The sequence below is a fragment of the Bombina bombina genome, chromosome 7, assembly GCF_027579735.1.
Source record: "Bombina bombina isolate aBomBom1 chromosome 7, aBomBom1.pri, whole genome shotgun sequence".
Taxonomy (NCBI): Eukaryota; Metazoa; Chordata; class Amphibia; order Anura; family Bombinatoridae; genus Bombina; species Bombina bombina.
In genome coordinates this window covers 241,053,615-241,076,639 of record NC_069505.1, presented here as the reverse complement: position 1 = coordinate 241,076,639, position 23,025 = coordinate 241,053,615, and the positions used below count along the sequence as shown (strand labels likewise).

The following is a 23,025-nucleotide window of genomic DNA, read 5'->3' as shown; positions in this document are numbered from 1 at the left end:
CCCTTGAATTCCAGAAGATAACCCTGGGAGACTATTTCTAGCGCCCAAGGATCCAGAACATCTCTTGCCCAAGCCTGAGCGAAGAGAGAGAGTCTGCCCCCCACCAGATCCGGTCCCGGATCGGGGGCCGATATTTCATGCTGTCTTGGTAGCAGTGGCAGGTTTCTTTGCCTGCTTTCCCTTGTTCCAGCCTTGCATTGGTCTCCAAGCTGGCTTGGCCTGAGAAGTATTACCTTCTTGCTTAGAGGACGTAGCACCTTGGGCTGGTCCGTTTTTACGAAAGGGACGAAAATTAGGTCTATTTTTTGCCTTGAAAGGCCGATCCTGAGGAAGGGCATGGCCCTTACCCCCAGTGATATCAGAGATAATCTCTTTCAAGTCAGGACCAAACAGCGTTTTCCCCTTGAAAGGAATGTTTAGTAGCTTGTTCTTGGAAGACGCATCTGCCGACCAAGATTTCAACCAAAGCGCTCTGCGCGCCACAATAGCAAACCCAGAATTCTTAGCCGCTAACTTAGCCAATTGCAAAGAGGCGTCTAGAGTGAAAGAATTAGCCAATTTGAGAGCATTGACTCTGTCCATAATCTCCTCATAAGGAGGAGAGTCACTATCGAGCACCTTAATCAGTTCATCAAACCAGAAATATGCGGCTGTAGTGACAGGGACAATGCATGAAATGGGTTGTAGAAGGTAACCCTGCTGAACAAACATCTTTTTAAGCAAACCTTCTAATTTTTTATCCATAGGATCTTTGAAAGCACAACTATCCTCTATGGGAATAGTGGTGCGTTTGTTTAAAGTAGAAACCGCTCCCTCGACCTTGGGGACTGACTGCCATAAGTCCTTTCTGGGGTCGACCATAGGAAACAATTTTTTAAATATGGGGGGAGGGACGAAAGGAATACCGGGCCTTTCCCATTCTTTATTAACAATGTCCGCCACCCGCTTGGGTATAGGAAAAGCTTCTGGGAGCCCCGGCACCTCTAGGAACTTGTCCATTTTACATAGTTTCTCTGGGATGACCAAATTTTCACAATCATCCAGAGTGGATAATACCTCCTTAAGCAAAATGCGGAGATGTTCCAATTTAAATTTAAAAGTAATCACATCAGATTCAGCCTGCTGAGAAATGTTCCCTAAATCAGTAATTTCTCCCTCAGACAAAACCTCCCTGGCCCCCTCAGATTGGGTTAGGGGCCCTTCAGAGATATTAATATCAGCGTCGTCATGCTCTTCAGTAACTAAAACAGAGCATCCACGCTTACGCTGACAAGGGTTCATTTTGGCTAAAATGTTTTTGACAGAATTATCCATTACAGCCGTTAATTGTTGCATAGTAAGGAGTATTGGCGCGCTAGATGTACTAGGGGCCTCCTGAGTGGGCAAGACTCGTGTAGACGAAGGAGGGAATGATGCAGTACCATGCTTACTCCCCTCACTTGAGGAATCATCTTGGGCATCATTGTCATTATCACACAAATCACATTTATTTAAATGAATAGGAATTCTGGCTTCCCCACATTCAGAACACAGTCTATCTGGTAGTTCAGACATGTTAAACAGGCATAAACTTGATAAGAAAGTACAAAAAACGTTTTGAAATAAAACCGTTACTGTCACTTTAAATTTTAAACTGAACACACTTTATTACTGCAATTGCGAAAAAACATGAAGGAATTGTTCAAAATTCACCAAACTTTCACCACAGTGTCTTAAAGCCTTGAAAATATTGCACACCAATTTTGGAAGCTTTAACCCTTAAAATAACGGAACCGGAGCCGTTTTAAGCTTTAACCCCTTTACAGTCCCTGGTATCTGCTTTGCTGAGACCCAACCAAACCCAAGGGGAATACGATACCAAATGATGCCTTCAGAAGTCTTTTATAAGTATCAGAGCTCCTCTCACATGCGACTGCATGCCATGCCTCTCAAAAACAAGTGCGCAACACCGGCGCGAAAATGAGACTCTGCCTATGCTTTGGGAAAGCCCCTAAAGAATAAGGTGTCTAAAACAGTGCCTGCCGATATTATTATATCAAAATACCCAGAATAAATGATTCCTCAAGGCTAAATAAGTGTTAATATCAATCGATTTAGCCCAAAAAATGTCTACAGTCTAAATAAGCCCTTGTGAAGCCCTTATTTACAATCGTAATAAACATGGCTTACCGGATCCCATAGGGAAAATGACAGCTTCCAGCATTACATCGTCTTGTTAGAATGTGTCATACCTCAAGCAGCAAAGGACTGCAAACTGTTCCCCCAACTGAAGTTAATGCTCTCAACAGTCCTGTGTGGAACAGCCATGGATTTTAGTTACGGTTGCTAAAATCATTTTCCTCATACAAACAGAATTCTTCATCTCTTTTCTGTTTCTGAGTAAATAGTACGTACCAGCACTATTTGAAAATAACAAACTCTTGATTGAATAATGAAAAACTACAGTTAAACACTAAAAAACTCTAAGCCATCTCCGTGGAGATGTTGCCTGTACAACGGCAAAGAGAATGACTGGGGTAGGCGGAGCCTAGGAGGGATCATGTGACCAGCTTTGCTGGGCTCTTTGCCATTTCCTGTTGGGGAAGAGAATATCCCACAAGTAAGGATGACGCCGTGGACCGGACACACCTATGTTGGAGAAATATTCTTACTACGATAAGTTTAAGTCTATGGGGAGAAGTTAACATTGTTGCAATATCCACAGCCCTGCAGTTAGCGCACATTGTACTTTTTACATTTACAAACGTTTTATAATAGATGTTTGATGCTCTATGCTGCAGGACAAGACGTTGGATAGTATACTTGTACCCATAGATATTTTGTATGTAACGTGATTCCTCAGTACAGACAACATGCTGGCTTTACACAAATGTTCATTTGTTTTTCTCGCTTTCATTTATGTTGTAACATGACCAAGGGTTTGAAGAAGGATATGGTGTTTAGAATCTCATTATAAGGGGAAGTTTTTCTATTGCCACAATCCCAAACAGTTGCTTATAGGAAATGTGTGAATATTCTTCATTACCCTCACCAATAACAAACATCAGAAATGAGATAATAAAAATGATATAAAGTTTACAAGCACGTGACCCCTGCAGTTTCCAGCAGGACCGTCACAGAGCTTTGTGTACAACTGACAACACTTAAAGGTCGAGTAAGGTTTTTACGCTGCAAAATGGTTTAGTGAAGAATGGGACAGTCTGGACTGATTATTTATACATTTGATGGACGATAATAACCAACATAGGAGTCAAATCCCTATTTGAGTCTTTCATCCAAATTGTACCAATGTATAGTATAGTGGAGACTGAAATGTGGCATCTCCTTGATATTAACCTGGTTGTAATAAAATGTAAAGTCTTGATACAGACATCCCAAGAGCTCCTTAATTTCTTCATTAAACTTTAAAACTTAACATATATTTTCCTACCTGGCACCTGGTAAAGGCTCTTAGTGCATCTCTATCCAAGTGCGGGGACAATAGCGGAGAAAACAATGTTCAAGAATTAGAAAAACAAAAATTATCAATTTCACCAGAATGTGGTCTATGATGTGTGCCCAAAAGTCCCTTGTACACCTCAGAGGTGTCCTGTTAAAGTGCTTTGATCCACATGAAACCAGCAGGCACTGCTACGCGCTAGGCCCGGTGATCTGCCCATTGTATTCTGCTGTCTCCATCTTAAGGATGTAAGGAATGATGCTGTCAATAGGAACATTGCCAATGAGACCAGTAAAAAAAAGTTCTTCTGTGATGCTGGAACTCATAAGCCTGAGGGCTGGGAGTCTCACTAAGATGCGGGTCAGTCTGTAAAAAACAAAATATGGAAACGTGAGAAGTTCTAAGAGGGAAACAACAGCTATGTAAGGATTCTGTGAACAGTAACAAGAGGGAAAAAGGGCACATACAGTGCACTCTTAGTAGAACAAATTAGGAGGGAATGTCCTTTCCAGGATATATTAACCCTTTAATGGGTAATACATTATAAAAATGTAACACTCACAATACAACTTTTTGACCTTACTATGATACATTAGGCATTGAGCACCCCCCACCACCAGATATTAATTCATTAGTGGGGTTTTATATATACATACTACATCCCTAGCTGACATTTATTCTGTGAACAGTAACCTTAGCAGAGATTAATCAGAAGCGTAGTCTTGAGCTACAACATGATATAAACACTGGGTCACACAGATCATTAATGTTTGAACAAAGTGATGAAGAATGATACTGAAGACCCAATGGGGCCTATCTATCAAGCTCTGAATGGAGCTTGAGGGCCCGTATTTCTGGCGAGCCTGCAGGCAGTTATGAAGCAGCAGTCTAAAGACCACTGCTCCAAAACCCTGTCCGCCTGCTCTGGACATCGCCGGAATTCAACCTGATCAAGTACGATCGGATTGATTGACACCCCCCTGCTAGCGGCCGATTGGCCACGAGTCTGCAGGGGGCCTCGCTGAACCAGCAGCTCACAAGAGCTGCTGGTGCAATGCTGAATACGGAGAGCGTTCAGCGAGGTATGTCGGACCTGATCTGCACTGTCGGATCAGGTCCGACATACCTTTGATAAATATCCCCCAATATTTGTAAATATCAATAGAATATGGAAAATGAATAAACTGAGACTTTGATGAACAATAGAACAAAACATTTAGGGCTAGATTACAAGTGGAGTGCTAATCTAAAGTTTCTTTAAAAAAATAACCACCCAATTGCCCCCCCAAATACAGAGTTTTGTTCCTTTTTAATTTTAAAATATATGTACATTTTTATTTTTTTTAAATATAACTGCACAAAGCAGTTTTAAGGGGTTAAAGGTGTGTGGGGTGTCCCTATGGGGACTGTGATTATAATGTAAATATATATGTATATAATAATATACACTACATATATATTTACAACTTATCCCCCCTGCTACACTCTCTGCCGTGTCTATCGGCATGAGAAGGAGGCTCCCACTGGAGCCTATGGAAGTGCACTGTTGTGAGCACAAAGATTCCATGCAATGTGAACGCGAGGTCGCATTCGCATCGCTTTTAACTAGTAATACCAGCGCACATTTGCGTGCACTGGTATTACGAGTGGAAAACAAATATTGCTCTCGTGAAAGTGCAATTTTCCGCTCCACTCGTAATCTGGCCCTTAGTTTGTCCATAAGCATAGGAACAATACAGAGGTATCAGGAAACGGGATTTATAGTTACTGATAGATCTCTTGCTTTACATTTACAGTGACGTCATGTGCAGTACAAGCGTGTCCTGCAGTGACTCCCCTACCTTTTCCCACACATACTACATATGCCCATACCTATTAACACACTATATATACCCACCCACCACTTCCTGTAATAGGGTTATGGAAGCATAATGGAGAGATAGACCCTGTGTAGGATAAAGAGCAATGGTATACAATGGTACATTATAAGTATTTACAATAGGTTTGCAAATACGGTGGAACTGAAGCATGGCTGAAGGTGAGGAAAAGCTGACCACAGCTGACCAAAAACTACCTAACATTTTCTGTGTGCCATTATAACAGAGAACATTGGCACATCTGTTGTTATTCATTATTACTGAAACGAAAAAAACTGTAACTTCTCTAAGAGATAAATCCTATTGTGGCGTGATACTTTAAACACATAGCTAAGATTAATATTTTCCTTTTCTGTACATTTGTGTGTGATGCCATTTGTGTAAGGTAACCATTACTGTACATTTGTGTAAGGTAACCATTACTGTACATTGGTGTGAGGTAACCATTACTGTACATTTGTATAAGGTAACCATTACTGTACATTTGTGTGAGGTAACCATTACTGTACATTGGTGTGAGGTAACCATTACTGTACATTGGTGTGAGGTAACCATTACTGTACATTTGTGTGTGGTAACCATTACTGTACATTTGTGTAAGGTAACCATTACTGTACATTTGTGTAAGGTAACCATCACTGTACATTTGTGTAAGCTAACCATGTCTGTACATTTGTGTAAGGTAACCATTACTGTACATTTGTGTGAGGTAACCATCACTGTACATTTGTGTGAGGTAACCATTACTGTACATTTGTGTAAGGTAACCATCACTGTACATTTGTGTAAGCTAACCATGTCTGTACATTTGTGTAATGTAACCATTACTGTACATTTGTGTGAGGTAACCATCACTGTACATTTGTGTAAGGTAACCATTACTGTACAGTTGTGTGAGGTAACCATTACTATACATTTGTGTAAGGAAACCATTACTGTACATTTGTGTAAGCTAACCATGTCTGTACATTTGTGTAAGTTAACCATTACTGTACATTTGTGTAAGGTAACCATCACTGTACATTTGTGTGAGGTAACCATTACTGTACATTTGTGTGTGGTAACCATTACTGTACATTTGTGTAAGGTAACCATGTCTGTACATTTGTGTAAGGTAACCATTACTGTACATTTGTGTGAGGTAACCATCACTGTACATTTGTGTAAGGTAACCATCACTGTACATTTGTGTAAGGTAACCATTATTGTACATTTGTGTAAGGTAACCATCACTATACATTTGTGTAAGGTAACCATGTCTGTACATTTGTGTGAGGTAACCATTACTGTACATTTGTGTGAGGTAACCATTACTGTACATTTGTGTAAGGTAACCATTACTGTACATTTGTGTAAGGTAACCATGTCTGTACATTTGTGTAAGGTAACCATTACTGTACATTTGTGTAAGGTAACCATGTCTGTAAATTTGTGTAAGGTAACCATTACTTTACATTTGTGTGAGGTAACCATCACTGTACATTTGTGTAAGGTAACCATGTCTGTACATTTGTGTAAGGTAACCATTATTGTACATTTGTGTAAGGTAACCATCACTGTACATTTGTGTAAGGTAACCATCACTGTACATTTGTGTAAGGTAACCATTATTGTACATTTGTGTAAGGTAACCATCACTGTACATTTGTGTAAGGTAACCATTATTGTACATTTGTGTAAGGTAACCATCACTGTACATTTGTGTAAGGTAACCATCACTGTACATTTGTGTAAGGTAACCATTATTGTACATTTGTGTAAGGTAACCATCAATGTACATTTGTGTAAGCTAACCATGTCTGTACATTTGTGTAATGTAACCATTACTGTACATTTGTGTGAGGTAACCATCACTGTACATTTGTGTAAGGTAACCATTATTGTACATTTGTGTAAGGTAACCATCACTGTACATTTGTGTAAGCTAACCATGTCTGTACATTTGTGTAATGTAACCATTACTGTACAGTTGTGTGAGGTAACCATTACTATACATTTGTGTAAGGAAACCATTACTGTACATTTGTGTAAGGTAACCATGTGTGTACATTTCTGTAAGGTAACCATCACTGTACATTTGTGTAAGGTAACCATTACTGTACATTTGTGTGAGGTAACCATTACTATACATTTGTGTAAGGTAACCATTACTGTACATTTGTGTAAGGAAACCATGTGTGTACATTTGTGTAAGGTAATCATTACTGTACATTTGTGTAAGGTAACCATTACTGTACATTGGTGTGAGGTAACCATTACTGTACATTGGTGTGAGGTAACCATTACTGTACATTTGTGTAAGGTAACCATGTCTGTACATTTGTGTAAGGTAACCATGTGTGTACATTTATGTAAGGTAACCATTACTGTACATTTGTGTAAGGTAACCATTACTGTACATTTGTGTAAAGTAACCATTACTGTACATTTGTGTGAGGTAACCATTACTGTACATTTGTGTGAGGTAACCATTACTGTACATTTGTGTAAGGTAACCATGTGTGTATATTTGTGTAAGGTAACCATCACTGTACATTTGTGTAAGGTAACTATTACTGTACATTTGTGTAAAGTAACCATTACTGTACGTTTGTGTAAGGTAACCATTACTGAACATTGGTGTAAGGTAACCATTACTGTACATTAGTGTGAGGTAACCATTACTGTACATTTGTGTAAGGTAATCATTACTGTACATTTGTGTAAGGTAACCATTACTGTACATTGGTGTGAGGTAACCATTACTGTACATTGGTGTGAGGTAACCATTACTGTACATTTGTGTAAGGTAACCATGTCTGTACATTTGTGTAAGGTAATCATTACTGTACATTTGTGTAAGTTAACCATTACTGTACATTTGTGTAAGGTAACCATCACTGTACATTTGTGTGAGGTAACCATTACTGTACATTTGTGTAAGGTAACCATGTCTGTACATTTGTGTAAGTTAACCATTACTGTACATTTGTGTAAGGTAACCATCACTGTACATTTTTGTGAGTTAACCATTACTGTACATTTGTGTAAGGTAACCATGTCTGTACATTTGTGTAAGGTAAACATTACTGTACATTTGTGTGAGGTAACCATCACTGTACATTTGTGTAAGGTAACCATGTCTGTACATTTGTGTAAGGTAATCATTACTGTACATTTGTGTAAGGTAATCATTACTGTACATTTGTGTAAGGTAACCATCACTGTACAATTGTGTGAGTTAACCATTACTGTACATTTGTGTAAGGTAACCATGTCTGTACATTTGTGTAAGGTAAACATTACTGTACATTTGTGTGAGGTAACCATCACTGTACATTTGTGTGAGGTAACCATTACTGTACATTTGTGTAAGGTAACCATTACTGTACATTTGTGTGAGGTAACCATTACTGTACATTTGTGTGTGGTAACCATTACTGTACATTTGTGTAAGGTAACCATGTCTGTACATTTGTGTAAGGTAACCATTACTGTACATTTGTGTAAGGTAACCATCACTGTACATTTGTGTGAGGTAACCATTACTGTACATTTGTGTAAGGTAACCATGTCTGTACATTTGTGTAAGTTAACCATTACTGTACATTTGTGTAAGGTAACCATCACTGTACATTTGTGTGAGGTAACCATTACTGTACATTTGTGTAAGGTAACCATGTCTGTACATTTGTGTAAGGTAAACATTACTGTACATTTGTGTGAGGTAACCATCACTGTACATTTGTGTGAGGTAACCATCACTGTACATTTGTGTAAGCTAACCATGTCTGTACATTTGTGTAATGTAACCATTACTGTACATTTGTGTGAGGTAACCATCACTGTACATTTGTGTAAGGTAACAATTATTGTACATTTGTGTAAGGTAACCATTACTGTACATTTGTGTGAGGTAACCATCACTGTACATTTGTGTAAGGTAACCATTACTGTACATTTGTGTAAGGTAACCATGTCTGTACATTTGTGTAAGGTAACCATCACTGTACATTTGTGTAAGGTAACCATCACTGTACATTTGTGTAAGGTAACCATCACTGTACATTTGTGTAAGGTAACCATGTCTGTACATTTGTGTGAGGTAACCATTACTGTACATTTGTGTGAGGTAACCATCACTGTACATTTGTGTAAGGTAACCATGTCTGTACATTTGTGTGAGGTAACCATTACTGTACATTTGTGTGAGGTAACCATTACTGTACATTTGTGTAAGGTAACCATTACTGTACATTTGTGTAAGGTAACCATGTCTGTACATTTGTGTAAGGTAACCATGTCTGCACATTTGTGTAAGGTAACCATGTCTGTACATTTGAGACAGTGGAGGGCAGCATAGCCCAGAACGACCATAATAATTAAGGCCCTTAGGAGTGTGCTGCTGTGAAGGTTGCAACAATGTTGCATTAGTGAGGGTGGGGTTTAGCTTACCTTTAAGTAGTCAGCTCCCAAGGCCCAAACCCTCTTTTCCAGCTCGTCTTCACAGCGTCAGGATCATCTGTCAGGAGTCCTGTGGAAGAAGATGTCGGAATTAGATGAGCTGGTGATCGATGAGTTTGACTCTGGAGAAGATGTGGTGCAGCCTTCCCCCCCTCGCCCGGTGAGTCGTCCCCCGGGGTCTAGCCTGTATCCCGAAGTTATGGTTGTCTCTCCCTCTCCCTCCCCTCCTTTAATTCCCCTTTCAGTGGTAGAGGTGGGTCCCCAAGTAGCAGAGGGGGTTGTGGTAGGGGAGCAGGGCCCTGTTCTTGGCGGGGGGGGAGGCCGTATCTGATCCGGTCGTTCTTACCGGTGAGGCGGTCTCCACGGCGGTAGCGCTGCTCCAATCTTTGGCAGCGGTGCTTTCCGGCGGGGGGCCGGCATCCCAGGGAGGCCCTCCGGCTTCGGTTTGCGCGCCGGCGTCCACGCGGGTATCCATGGCTCCTTCAGAGCCCGTCTCTTCCGGTTTGGCCGTTTCCGGTGACGTCACTTCCGGTGACGTCACGTCCGGGAACGCCATTCCGGAATCCAGAGGCAAGCGGGCAGCATCGTCGTCTCCGCCGGGGTACACAGGTAAGAGAGGGGTACCCCGGGGGGGGGGGCGACGCCCGCGGGGGGGTGCGCAGCGAGGCTCAATTACTCAGCGCCCGCGAGGGGACACTGATTTGGCGGCCATTGAAAGGGGTAGAAGGTTGCATGAGGGATCTCATGAGCAGGCCGCAAGCCTGACCGGGGGTATGTTAGCACTTGACGGTGCTCCGATCAGGGCAAATGGTGTGTCTGAGGGGCAAGTGGTTTCTGAGGGGCAAGGAACAAGGGCACGTTCGCCCGGGAGGGCCCAGATTGGGGAAACAGGCATTAATGAGCAGGCCGCAGGCCTGACGGGGAATATGCCTACTGCGCAACAAGTCGCAGGGCCTCAGGCCGCAATCGCGCAGGCAGGGGGCAAGCGTCGGCCCGCGAATACATCGCGGCCTAGCAGACGCCGTAGTACTGCGTCACGCAGCAAACGTAGCGCCCGACAGGGTGCGCGGGCGGTGCCCGCGGGTGTGGCCCTCAGCGGGGCTCCACCAGGTGTTGTTACTAGGGCTTCAGCAAAGAAAGGTCCAGTTATCACGCCCAGTCTATGTCAGGGCACGCAGGCTGCGACTGAACAGAGTAGACAAGTGCAGTTTGCTAATGCAGTGGTGAATGTGCGTATGGCTGATATGGTTGATGATGGTATTGAGGAGTGTGGCAGTGATCACAGGAGCCCCAGTCCCCTAGGGTCCCGTGGTAATGTGGTTAGTGGGCCTTCGTCCCCTTCCCTGGGTACTCCTCTTTCACATTTTTCTCCACAGATCATTATGGAACCCAGAACTGCATTACTGCCACTCCAGGCCACCCCCAGTGCCGTGGAAAGGGAGCCACAGTCTCAGGAACAGCCGTCCACTTCTTCTGGTCCTGTCCCGGTGCAACGCCTCTTGGGAGCTGGTAAGCACACTATTACTTTTGAACGTAGTGTTTTAAGTTCATCCTCGGATGATTCAGGTTCTGAAAGTGATAGATCCCTGGGGTTGGAAGCGAAAGGGCAAAAAAGAATGTATAGGATGGTGAAATGGTTAGTGGAAGAAAGGAAGGCTATGGGTCTCCCCCTCCCCCCTGGTTCATCCCGCATGGAGCCCACTGTTCCTATGTTGACACCTCCTGCGTCAACAGACTTAGTTAGCCCGGCAGGGCAGCTATACATGGGGACACTGACACATGGCCTGCGTTTAGCCTCCATGAACATCTCAAATCTAAGATGGTTCGGCGCATTCAGGGTGGGAGGTACGTGCACATGTTTGAGCTTTCTGCGGAGGCTTATCGCCAGAAAGAAATGGCGGATGATGGCACGGGCCCGAAAAAAAAATTTAAACGTCCTGATTCCTATGAGGAATGGCGCAAGTGCTTTAGGGTTTATGCGTCCTGTTATATCTCTAAATTTCCCGATCAAGCTTTGAACATCCTGAAATATCAGGATTCCATTGAAACAGTGTACGAGAAGTACAGAGATGGAGCTTGGCGGGATTACGACGCTGCCTTCCGTAGAAAGATGGTTGGGAACCCTCTTCTTACTTTCGGTGACGTTGATTCGCGTTTGTGGGCGCAATTGGGTCCTGAAAAACAGGCGGCGCCTGCTATAGTAGTCGGAGCATCGGGGGGCGTTAAGGCCTCGCAGCGCTCTCGACGGCGGGCCACAGGGGTGTGCTGGCGCTTCCAGGACAAATCGTGTACCAGGGGAGCGGCATGCGCATTTCGGCACGCGTGCAGAACCTGCGGTGGCGGCCACTCGGGGTCCGAGTGTACCAGAACCCAGGACGCGGGTCGTTCCCAGGAGAGACCAGCAGCCGGCTCCAAACCTTTCCCTGTCGGAAAGGGCGGCCACACCTCTGAAGGTGGCCGTAATTGAGAAGTGGCTGCTGCTATACCCATTTAAGGAGGCCGCCTTGCTGCTTGGTGGCGGTCTGCGGTCGGGATTTGTTATCCCAGTTGGATCGCACGTGGAGGGTTCCTTGTCACGCAGGAACCTAAAATCCGCGTATCAGTTTCCCGGGGTTTTGCGGGATAAACTGAATAAAGAAATTGGGTTGGGTCATATGGCAGGCCCATTTGAGGATATTCCCCTCCCAGGGCTGGTGGTATCACCCTTGGGGGTAGTTCCAAAAAAGGAGCCGGGTAAATTCCGGCTCATCCAACATCTGTCCTTCCCGAAGGGTCGTTCGGTGAATGACGCCATCCCCCCTGAACTGAGCTCAGTTTTTTACCAATCATTTGATGAGGCATTGGGGCTAGTTCGCAGGGCGGGGGCCGGAGCTCTGATGGCAAAGCTGGATATAGAATCCGCCTTCCGGCTCCTGCCCATTCACCCCTCCTCTTTTAGGCTTATGGGGTGCTATTTTGAGGGGCAGTACTACGTGGACAAATGCTTGCCCATGGGGTGCTCAATTTCGTGTGCCTACTTCGAGGCTTTCAGCTGCTTCTTGCACTGGGCCATTGCGGAGGTGGCCGGATTCGACGGCCTGGCACACTATTTGGATGATTTTCTGCTGGTTGGGCGGACAGGATCATCTGAGTGTGCTTTCCTGATGTCCTCTGGCGGAGGACAAGTTCCAGGGTCCTTGCACGTGCCTTACTTTTTTGGGCATTGAAGTTGATTCGGTGGCAGAGCAGTGCCGTCTGCCACATGAAAAAGTTCAGCGCATGTTGGAGTCAGTACGCGCTATGAGAGCAGAGCTGTATAGCTCCGTAAAAGATCTTCAAATCCTATTGGGTTTGCTGAACTTTGCCGGCAGGATTATTCCTATGGGTAGAATATTCCTCCGCAGGCTCGAGAGGCAGCTGTGCGGAAAAAGATCGCAGACCCGGAGGTTCCGGGTGTCTGCTGAGATGGTGGAAGATCTTAAGGTTTGGGAAGATTTTCTTCTCCACTTTAACGGGATCTGTCTGTGGCGGGAGGTTGTTCCTTCTAACGCAGCGATCCAGTTGTTCACTGATGCGGCTGGGTCCCACGGGTACGGGGCTTTCTTGGCCGGGCAATGGAGCGCTGGCCCATGGCCCGCCGCGTGGATAGAAAGAGGCTTGGTCAGGAACCTATGCCTTCTTGAGCTGTTTCCCATACTGGTTGCTCTTGACATTTGGGGCAATCAGCTTCGCGACCGTGAGGTGGTTTTCTGGACAGATAACATGAGCGTTGTTTATGCTGTTAACAGATTATCATCTAGTTCCCCTCCGGTTGTGCGGTATTTGAGACTGTTGGTGCTGAGGTGTCTGCACCTGAATATTGTGTTCCGTGCTAAGCATGTTCCGGGCGTCCAGAATAGGATTGCTGATGCGCTCTCCCGTTTTCAATGGGAAGCATTTTATGCTCTGGTGCCCGATGCGGACACTAACGGATTGTCCTGTCCCACTTACTTATGGCAGGTGGCGCTGGATGGGGCCCCTTGATTGCGATGGTGCGGGCTTCCCTCGCTCCGTCTACCTGGGCTACGTATGTGAAATACTGGACGGAGTGGATCGCCTTTTGTGACTTCAGGTGCCGTCCCTCCTGTGACGGGGACCAGTGGGGCTTGCTTGAATGGATTACCGAACTTAAAGGTAATGGTGTTTCGAAGACTGTAATGGGTTCACGCCTGGCGGCAGTGTCCTTTTTCTGCAAGTTGTATGGGCTTGTTGACGCCTCGAAGACCTTCCTGGTTAGGCAGGTACTTCGAGGCTGGGGGCGTATGGCCCCCAGGGTCAGGGATTTCAGGGAACCAGTTACCATTGAGCGTCTGGTAACGTTGTGCCGAGTTTTGCCGGCGGTCTGTTCATCCGCCTACGAAACTGCCCTATTCTCAGCCGCCTTTGGGCTGGCTTTTCACGGGGCTCTTAGGGTAGGGGAAATTGTCCCGCCCTCTAAGAAAAAGACGGGCGGCCTTTTGCTGCCTCATGTCAGAGACGATGGGTCGTCTATCTTGGTCTTTCTTCCCAGATCCAAAACTGACCAAGAAGGGAGAGGTGCCTGGTTGGCTTTGCCAGCCCATGATGAATCTGTTTGCTGCCCGGTCAGACTGGTTAAAGCCTATATGGACGTGCGTCCTGAGGGTTTCTCACAATTTCTAGTTCACAAGGACGGTTCCCCGTTGACTAGATTCCAGTTTAGGAAGGTGTTGGCCTGGGCAGCATCAAGGGCAGGTCTTGATCCCAGGGTCATTGCTCCCCATTCCTTTAGGGTGGGCGCGGCCACCACTGCCGCTAGTTTAGGATGGTCGGCTGACCATATTAGAGCTCTGGGGAGATGGAGGTCGCAAAGGTATCTTTTATACGTTAGGCCTTTGACTGTTTAGAAGTGATTATGTTTTGCAGATGCAATGGTTAACCTCTGTTTCTTTTCTTAGGACCAAGGAGCGGTCCACTGAGAGTATGGATTACGGGGCATTCGTACATCCACTGGGCGGAGCTTCGGGCGATTGCGAGACCTGATGGGCGTCAGCTGGGGTTCCCCTCTTCCCGAGTCACTGTTAGGTGGTTAGGGCGCAGGGGGCTTACGTGGCAGGCTCTGCCTGAGTTGCTGCAGGGGGCCTTGCGCAGGTGGGAGAAACCCCATGTACTTATCATCCACGCAGGTGGAAATGATATGGGGCTCCTACCGTGCAAGCAGCTCAGTGCGGTTATTCAGTCGGATCTGCGCACGATTCAGGCATGGATTCCCCAAGTCAGGATAGGATGGTCTAACATCATCCCCAGGATAGAATGGCGCCATATGCAGTCTCATCGCGCAGCTTTTCAGGTCCGCAAGAAAATTAACAGAGAAGTGAGGATTTTCTTAGGGCAGTCAGGAGGGTTTGTTGTGGAACATGGGAACATATCAACGGCTGAGAGGTGCCTCTACAGAAGGGACGGGGTGCACCTCTCTGAGAGGGGCATTGACCTGTTCCTTTGTAATTTGAGGCGTGCTATACTTAATCATCTATAGGTGTGGCGGCAAGAGGTGAGCCTGTTGGGCTATCTCTTGTGGCGGTTGGTCCGCGCCCCAGTTTGCCATCAGAGGTGACGGCTGCCCAGGGGAGGGTGATCTCTGCAGGCGCGCGCCTGGGGTCCCTCCCATTCTAAGATGCCGAGAACTCCCTAAGCTTCTGCGGCAGCTGAGCTCCGCTTGTGTGGGCATTCACGGGCGCGGTCCATTCTTCCTAGCAGGGGGTTCCTACTCCTAACTAGATTGCCGCCACATGTTTTAGCTGGCCCCGTTGAGTCCAGCCGGTTCTCACGTTCTACAATAAATGCGACCTTCGGGTCTTTTCCCATATATCTGTGTCTGCGTGGTTATTCAAGTATTACAGTTTTATGCAAAGTTATTTAAGAGTTATAGTTGTACATAGTTATGTTGTTGAGTCAGTTCTAATGGCTCCAGTTATTATTTGTGCATAGTTATGTGTTGAGCCAGTTTTATGGCTCCAGTTATTAAAGTTTTCCAGCAAGCCAGGAGGATAGGGCATTTAATTAATTATGTAAGGTAACCATGTCTGTACATTTGTGTAAGGTAACCATTACTTTACATTTGTGTGAGGTAACCATCACTGTACATTTGTGTAAGGTAACCATTATTGCACATTTGTGTAAGGTAACCATCACTGTACATTTGTGTAATGTAACCATTACTGTACATTTGTGTGAGGTAACCATTACTGTAGATTTGTGTAAGGTAACCATTACTGTACATTTGTGTGAGGTAACCATTACTGTAGATTTGTGTAAGGTAACCATTACTGTACATTTGTGTGAGGTAACCATTACTGTACATTTGTGTGAGGTAACCATATCTGTACATTTGTGTGAGGTAACCATCACTGTACATTTGTGTAAGCTAACCATGTCTGTACATTTGTGTAAGGTAACCATTACTGTACATTTGTGTGAGGTAACCATTACTGTACATTTGTGTAAGGTAACCATGTCTGTACATTTGTGTAAGGTAACCATTACTGTACATTTGTGTAAGGTAACCATCACTGTACATTTGTGTAAGGTAACCATGTCTGTACATTTGTGTAAGTTAACCATTACTGTACATTTGTGTAAGGTAACCATCACTGTACATTTGTGTGAGGTAACCATTACTGTACATTTGGGTAAGGTAACCATGTCTGTACATTTGTGTAAGGTAACCATTACTGTACATTTGTGTGAGGTAACCATCACTGTACATTTGTGTAAGGTAACCATCACTGTACATTTGTGTAAGGTAACCATTATTGTACATTTGTGTAAGGTAATCATTACTGTACATTTGTGTAAAGTAACCATTACTGTACATTTGTTTAAGGTAACCATCACTGTACATTTGTGTGAGGTAACCATTACTGTACATTTGTGTGAGGTAACCATTACTGAACATTTGTGTAAGGTAACCATTACTGTACATTTGTGTGAGGTAACCATTACTGTACATTTGTGTGTGGTAACCATTACTGTACATTTGTGTGTGGTAACCATTACTGTACATTTGTGTAAGGTAACCATGTCTGTACATTTGTGTAAGGTAACCATTACTGTACATTTGTGTAAGATAACCATCACTGTACATTTGTGTGAGGTAACCATTACTGTACATTTGTGTAAGGTAACCATTACTGTACATTTGTGTAAGGTAACCATGTCTGTACATTTGTGTAAGGTAACCATGTCTGTACATTTGTGTAAGGTAACCATCACTGTACATTTGTGTGAGGTAACCATGTCTGTACATTTGTGTAAGGTAACCATGTCTGTACATTTGTGTAAGGTAACCATTACTGTACATTTGTGTGGGGTAACCATCACTGTACATTTGTGTAAGGTAACCATCACTGTACATTTGTGTAAGGTAACCATTATTGTACATTTGTGTAAGGTAACCATCATTGTACATTTGTGTAAGGTAACCATGTCTGTACATTTGTGTGAGGTAACCATTACTGTACATTTGTGTGAGGTAACCATTACTGTACATTTGTGTGTGGTAACCATTACTGTACATTTGTGTGAGGTAACCATTACTGTACATTTGTGTGTGGTAACCATTACTGTACATTTGTGTAAGGTAACCATGTCTGTACATTTGTGTAAGGTAACCATTACTGTACATTTGTGTAAGGTAACCATCACTGTACATTTGTGTGAGGTAACCATTACTGTACATTTGTGTAAGGTAACCATGTCTGTACATTTGTGTAAGTTAACCATCACTGTACATTTGTGTGAGGTAACCATTACTGTACATTTGTGTAAGGTAACCATGTCTGTACATTTGTGTAAGGTAACCATTACTGTACATTTGTGTGAGGTAACCATCACTGTACATTTGTGTAAGGTAACCATCACTGTACATTTGTGTAAGGTAACCATTATTGTACATTTGTGTAAGGTAACCATCACTGTACATTTGTGTAAGGTAACCATGTCTGTACATTTGTGTGAGGTAACCATGTCTGTACATTTGTGTGAGGTAACCATTACTGTACATTTGTGTGAGGTAACCATTACTGTACATTTGTGTAAGGTAACCATTACTGTACATTTGTGTAAGGTAACCATGTCTGTACATTTGTGTAAGGTAACCATTACTGTACATTTGTGTGAGGTAACCATCACTGTACATTTGTGTGAGGTAACCATCACTGTACATTTGTGTAAGGTAACCATCACTGTACATTTGTGTAAGGTAACCATTATTGTACATTTGTGTAAGGTAACCATCACTGTACATTTGTGTAAGGTAACCATGTCTGTACATTTGTGTGAGGTAACCATTACTGTACATTTGTGTGAGGTAACCATTACTGTACATCTGTGTAAGGTAACCATGTCTGTACATTTGTGTAAGGTAACCATGTCTGCACATTTGTGTAAGGTAACCATTACTGTACATTTGTGTAAGGTAACCATGTCTGTACATTTGTGTAAGGTAACCATTACTTTACATTTGTGTGAGGTAACCATCACTGTACATTTGTGTAAGGTAACCATTATTGTACATTTGTGTAAGGTAACCATCACTGTACATTTGTGTAATGTAACCATTACTGTACATTTGTGTGAGGTAACCATTACTGTAGATTTGTGTAAGGTAACCATTACTGTACATTTGTGTGAGGTAACCATTACTGTACATTTGTGTGAGGTAACCATGTCTGTACATTTGTGTGAGGTAACCATCACTGTACATTTGTGTAAGCTAACCATGTCTGTACATTTGTGTAAGGTAACCATTACTGTACATTTGTGTGAGGTAACCATTACTGTAGATTTGTGTAAGGTAACCATTACTGTACATTTGTGTAAGGTAACCATTACTGTACATTTGTGTGAGGTAACCATGTCTGGACATTTGTGTAAGGTAACCATGTCTGTACATTTGTGTGAGGTAACCATGTCTGTACAGTTGTGTAAGGTAACCATGTCTGTACATTTGTGTAAGGTAACCATCACTGTACATTTGTGTAAGGTAACCATTACTGTAAGTTTGTGTGAGGTAACCATGTCTGTACATTTGTGTAAGGTAACCATGTCTGTACATTTGTGTAAGGTAACCATTACTGTACATTTGTGTGAGGTAACCATCACTGTACATTTGTGTAAGGTAACCATTATTGTACATTTGTGTAAGGTAACCATGTCTGTACATTTGTGTAAGGTAACCATTACTGTACATTTGTGTAAGGTAACCATCACTGTACATTTGTGTGAGGTAACCATTACTGTACATTTGTGTAAGGAAACCATGTCTGTACATTTGTGTAAGTTAACCATTACTGTACATTTGTGTAAGGTAACCATCACTGTACATTTGTGTGAGGTAACCATTACTGTACATTTGTGTAAGGTAACCATGTCTGTACATTTGTGTAAGGTAACCATTACTGTACATTTGTGTGAGGTAACCATCACTGTACATTTGTGTAAGGTAACCATTATTGTACATTTGTGTAAGGTAACCATCACTGTACATTTGTGTAAGGTAACCATGTCTGTACATTTGTGTGAGGTAACCATTACTGTACATTTGTGTGAGGTAACCATTACTGTAAATTTGTGTAAGGTAACCATTACTGTACATTTGTGTAAGGTAACCATGTCTGTACATTTGTGTAAGGTAACCATGTCTGCACATTTGTGTAAGGTAACCATTACTTTACATTTGTGTAAGGTAACCATGTCTGTACATTTGTGTAAGGTAACCATTACTTTACATTTGTGTGAGGTAACCATCACTGTACATTTGTGTAAGGTAACCATTATTGTACATTTGTGTAAGGTAACCATCACTGTACATTTGTGTAATGTAACCATTACTGTACATTTGTGTGAGGTAACCATTACTGTAGATTTGTGTAAGGTAACCATTACTGTACATTTGTGTGAGGTAACCATTACTGTACATTTGTGTGAGGTAACCATGTCTGTACATTTGTGTGAGGTAACCATCACTGTACATTTGTGTAAGCTAACCATGTCTGTACATTTGTGTAAGGTAACCATTACTGTACATTTGTGTGAGGTAACCATTAATGTAGATTTGTGTAAGGTAACCATTACTGTACATTTGTGTGAGGTAACCATTAATGTAGATTTGTGTAAGGTAACCATTACTGTACATTTGTGTGAGGTAACCATGTCTGGACATTTGTGTAAGGTAACCATGTCTGTACATTTGTGTGAGGTAACCATGTCTGTACAGTTGTGTAAGGTAACCATGTCTGTACATTTGTGTAAGGTAACCATCACTGTACATTTGTGTAAGGTAACCATTACTGTAAGTTTGTGTGAGGTAACCATCACTGTACATTGGTGTAAGGTAACCATCACTGTACATTGGTGTAAGGTAACCATGTCTGTATACTTGTGTAAGGTAACCATTACTGTACTTTTGTGTAAGGTAAACATGTCTGTACGTTTGTATGAGGTAACCATGTGTGTACATTTGTGTAAGGTAACCATTACTGTACATTTGTGTAAGGTAACCATCACTGTACATTTGTGTAAGGTAACCATGTCTGTACATTTGTGTGAGGTAACCATTACTGTACATTTGTGTGAGGTAACCATTACTGTACATTTGTGTAAGGTAACCATTACTGTACATTTGTGTAAGGTAACCATGTCTGTACATTTGTGTAAGGTAACCATGTCTGCACATTTGTGTAAGGTAACCATTACTGTACATTTGTGTAAGGTAACCATGTCTGTACATTTGTGTAAGGTAACCATTACTTTACATTTGTGTGAGGTAACCATCACTGTACATTTGTGTAAGGTAACCATTATTGTACATTTGTGTAAGGTAACCATCACTGTACATTTGTGTAATGTAACCATTACTGTACATTTGTGTGAGGTAACCATTACTGTAGATTTGTGTAAGGTAACCATTACTGTATATTTGTGTAAGGTAACCATTACTGTACATTTGTGTGAGGTAACCATGTCTGGACATTTGTGTAAGGTAACCATGTCTGTACATTTGTGTGAGGTAACCATGTCTGTACAGTTGTGTAAGGTAACCATGTCTGTACATTTGTGTAAGGTAACCGTCACTGTACATTTGTGTAAGGTAACCATTACTGTAAGTTTGTGTGAGGTAACCATCACTGTACATTGGTGTAAGGTAACCATCACTGTACATTGGTGTAAGGTAACCATCACTGTACATTGGTGTAAGGTAACCATGTCTGTATACTTGTGTAAGGTAACCATTACTGTACTTTTGTGTAAGGTAAACATGTCTGTACGTTTGTATGAGGTAACCATGTGTGTACATTTGTGTAAGGTAACCATTACTGTACATTTGTGTAAGGAAACCATCGGCTAGATTATGAGTTTTGTCGGTAATGGTGTGCGGTGCTAACAAGCAGTTTATGCTCACCGCTCACAGACAGCGCTGGTATTACGGGTTTTTACAAATTATACTTATGAACCCCTAATCTGCTGCCCCCAACATCGCCGACATCTACATTATATTTATTAACCCCTACTCTGCTGCCCCCAATGTCGCCGCAACCTACCTACACTTATTAACCCCTAATCTGCCGCCCCCAATGTCGCCGCCACTATATTAAAAGTCTAACCCTAACCAACCCCCCCTAACTTAAATAAATCTAAATAAAATTATTACAATTAACTAAATAATTCGTATTTAAAACTAAATACTTACCTGTAAAATAAACCCTAAGGCCTAGATTTGGAGTTTGGCGTTAGCCGTGAAAACCAGCGTTAGAGGCTTTTTTTTTTTAACCCCTAATCTGCCGACCGCCACCTACGTTATACTTATGTACCCCTAATCTGCTGCCCCTAACACCGCCGACCCCGGTATTATATTTATTAACCCCTAACCTGCCCCCCACAACGTCGCCTCCACCTACCTACACTTATTAACCCCTAATCTGCCGACCGCAAAGCGCCGCCACCTAAATTATCCTTATGTACCCCTAATCTGCTGCCCCTAACACCGCCGACCCCTATATTATATTTATTAACCCCTAATCTGCCCCCCACAACGTCGCAGCCAGCTACCTACAATAATTAACCCCTAATCTGCCGACCGCAAAGCGCCGCCACCTACATTATCCTTATGTACCCCTAATCTGCTGCCCCTAACACCGCCGACCCCTATATTATATTTATTAACCCCTAATCTGCCCCCCTCAACGTCGTCTCCACCTGCCTACACTTATTAACCCCTAATCTGCCGACCGGAGCTCACCGCTATTCTAATAAATGTATTAACCCCTAAAGCTAAGTCTAACCCTAACACTAACACACCCCTAAATTAAATATAATTTTAATCTAACGAAATTAATTAACTCTTATTAAATAAATTATTCCTATTTAAAGATAAATACTTACCTGTAAAATAAATCCTAATATAGCTACAATATAAATTATAATTACATTGTAGCTATTTTAGGATTAATATTTATTTTACAGGCAACTTTGTAATTATTTTAACCAGGTACAATAGCTATTAAATAGTTAATAACTATTTAATAGCTACCTAGTTAAAATAATTACCTGTAAAATAAATCCTAACCTAAGTTACAATTAAACCTAACACTATACTATCATTAAATTAATTAAATAAAATACCTACAATTACCTACAATTAAACCTAACACTACACTATCAATAAATAAATTAAATACAATTCCTACAAATAACTACAATGAAATAAACTAACTAAAGTACAAAAAATAAAAAAGAACTAAGTTACAAAAAATAAAAAAATATTTACAAACATAAAAAAAATATTACAACAATTTTAAACTAATTACACCTACTCTAAGCCCCCTAATAAAATAACAAAGACCCCCAAAATAAAAAATGCCCTACCCTATTCTAAATTACTAAAGTTCAAAGCTCTTTTACCTTACCAGCCCTGAACAGGGCCCTTTGCAGGGCATGCCCCAAGAAGTTCAGCTCTTTTGCCTGTAAAAAAAAAAATACAATACCCCCCCCCCCAACATTACAACCCACCACCCACATACCCCTAATCTAACCCAAACCCCCCCTAAATAAACCTAACACTAAGCCCCTGAAGATCTTCCTACCTTATCTTCACCATACCAGGTTCACCGATCCGTCCTGAAGAGCTCCTCCGATGTCCTGATCCAAGCCCAAGCGGGGGGCTGAAGAGGTCCATGATCCGGCTGAAGTCTTCATCCAAGCGGGAGCTGAAGAGGTCCATGATCCGGATGA

The 23,025-nt window shown here is 42.5% G+C and overlaps 1 protein-coding gene across 3 annotated transcripts in view; it reads right to left on the bottom strand.

Moving 5' to 3' along the window:
- Window positions 1-3,055: 3,055 nt before the first annotated feature.
- Window positions 3,056-23,025, bottom strand: part of NR2C2 (nuclear receptor subfamily 2 group C member 2) — a 456,514-nt gene continuing 436,544 nt past the window's right edge. For 2 of the 3 annotated variants that reach the window (XM_053720676.1, XM_053720677.1), the window contains one exon: window positions 3,056-3,805. In XM_053720676.1, the coding sequence (XP_053576651.1) occupies window positions 3,631-3,805 (175 nt within the window). In that variant the 3' untranslated portion in view covers window positions 3,056-3,630. The remainder of the gene's footprint in view (window positions 3,806-23,025) is intronic. The other variant, XR_008403220.1, reaches the window with a different exon arrangement.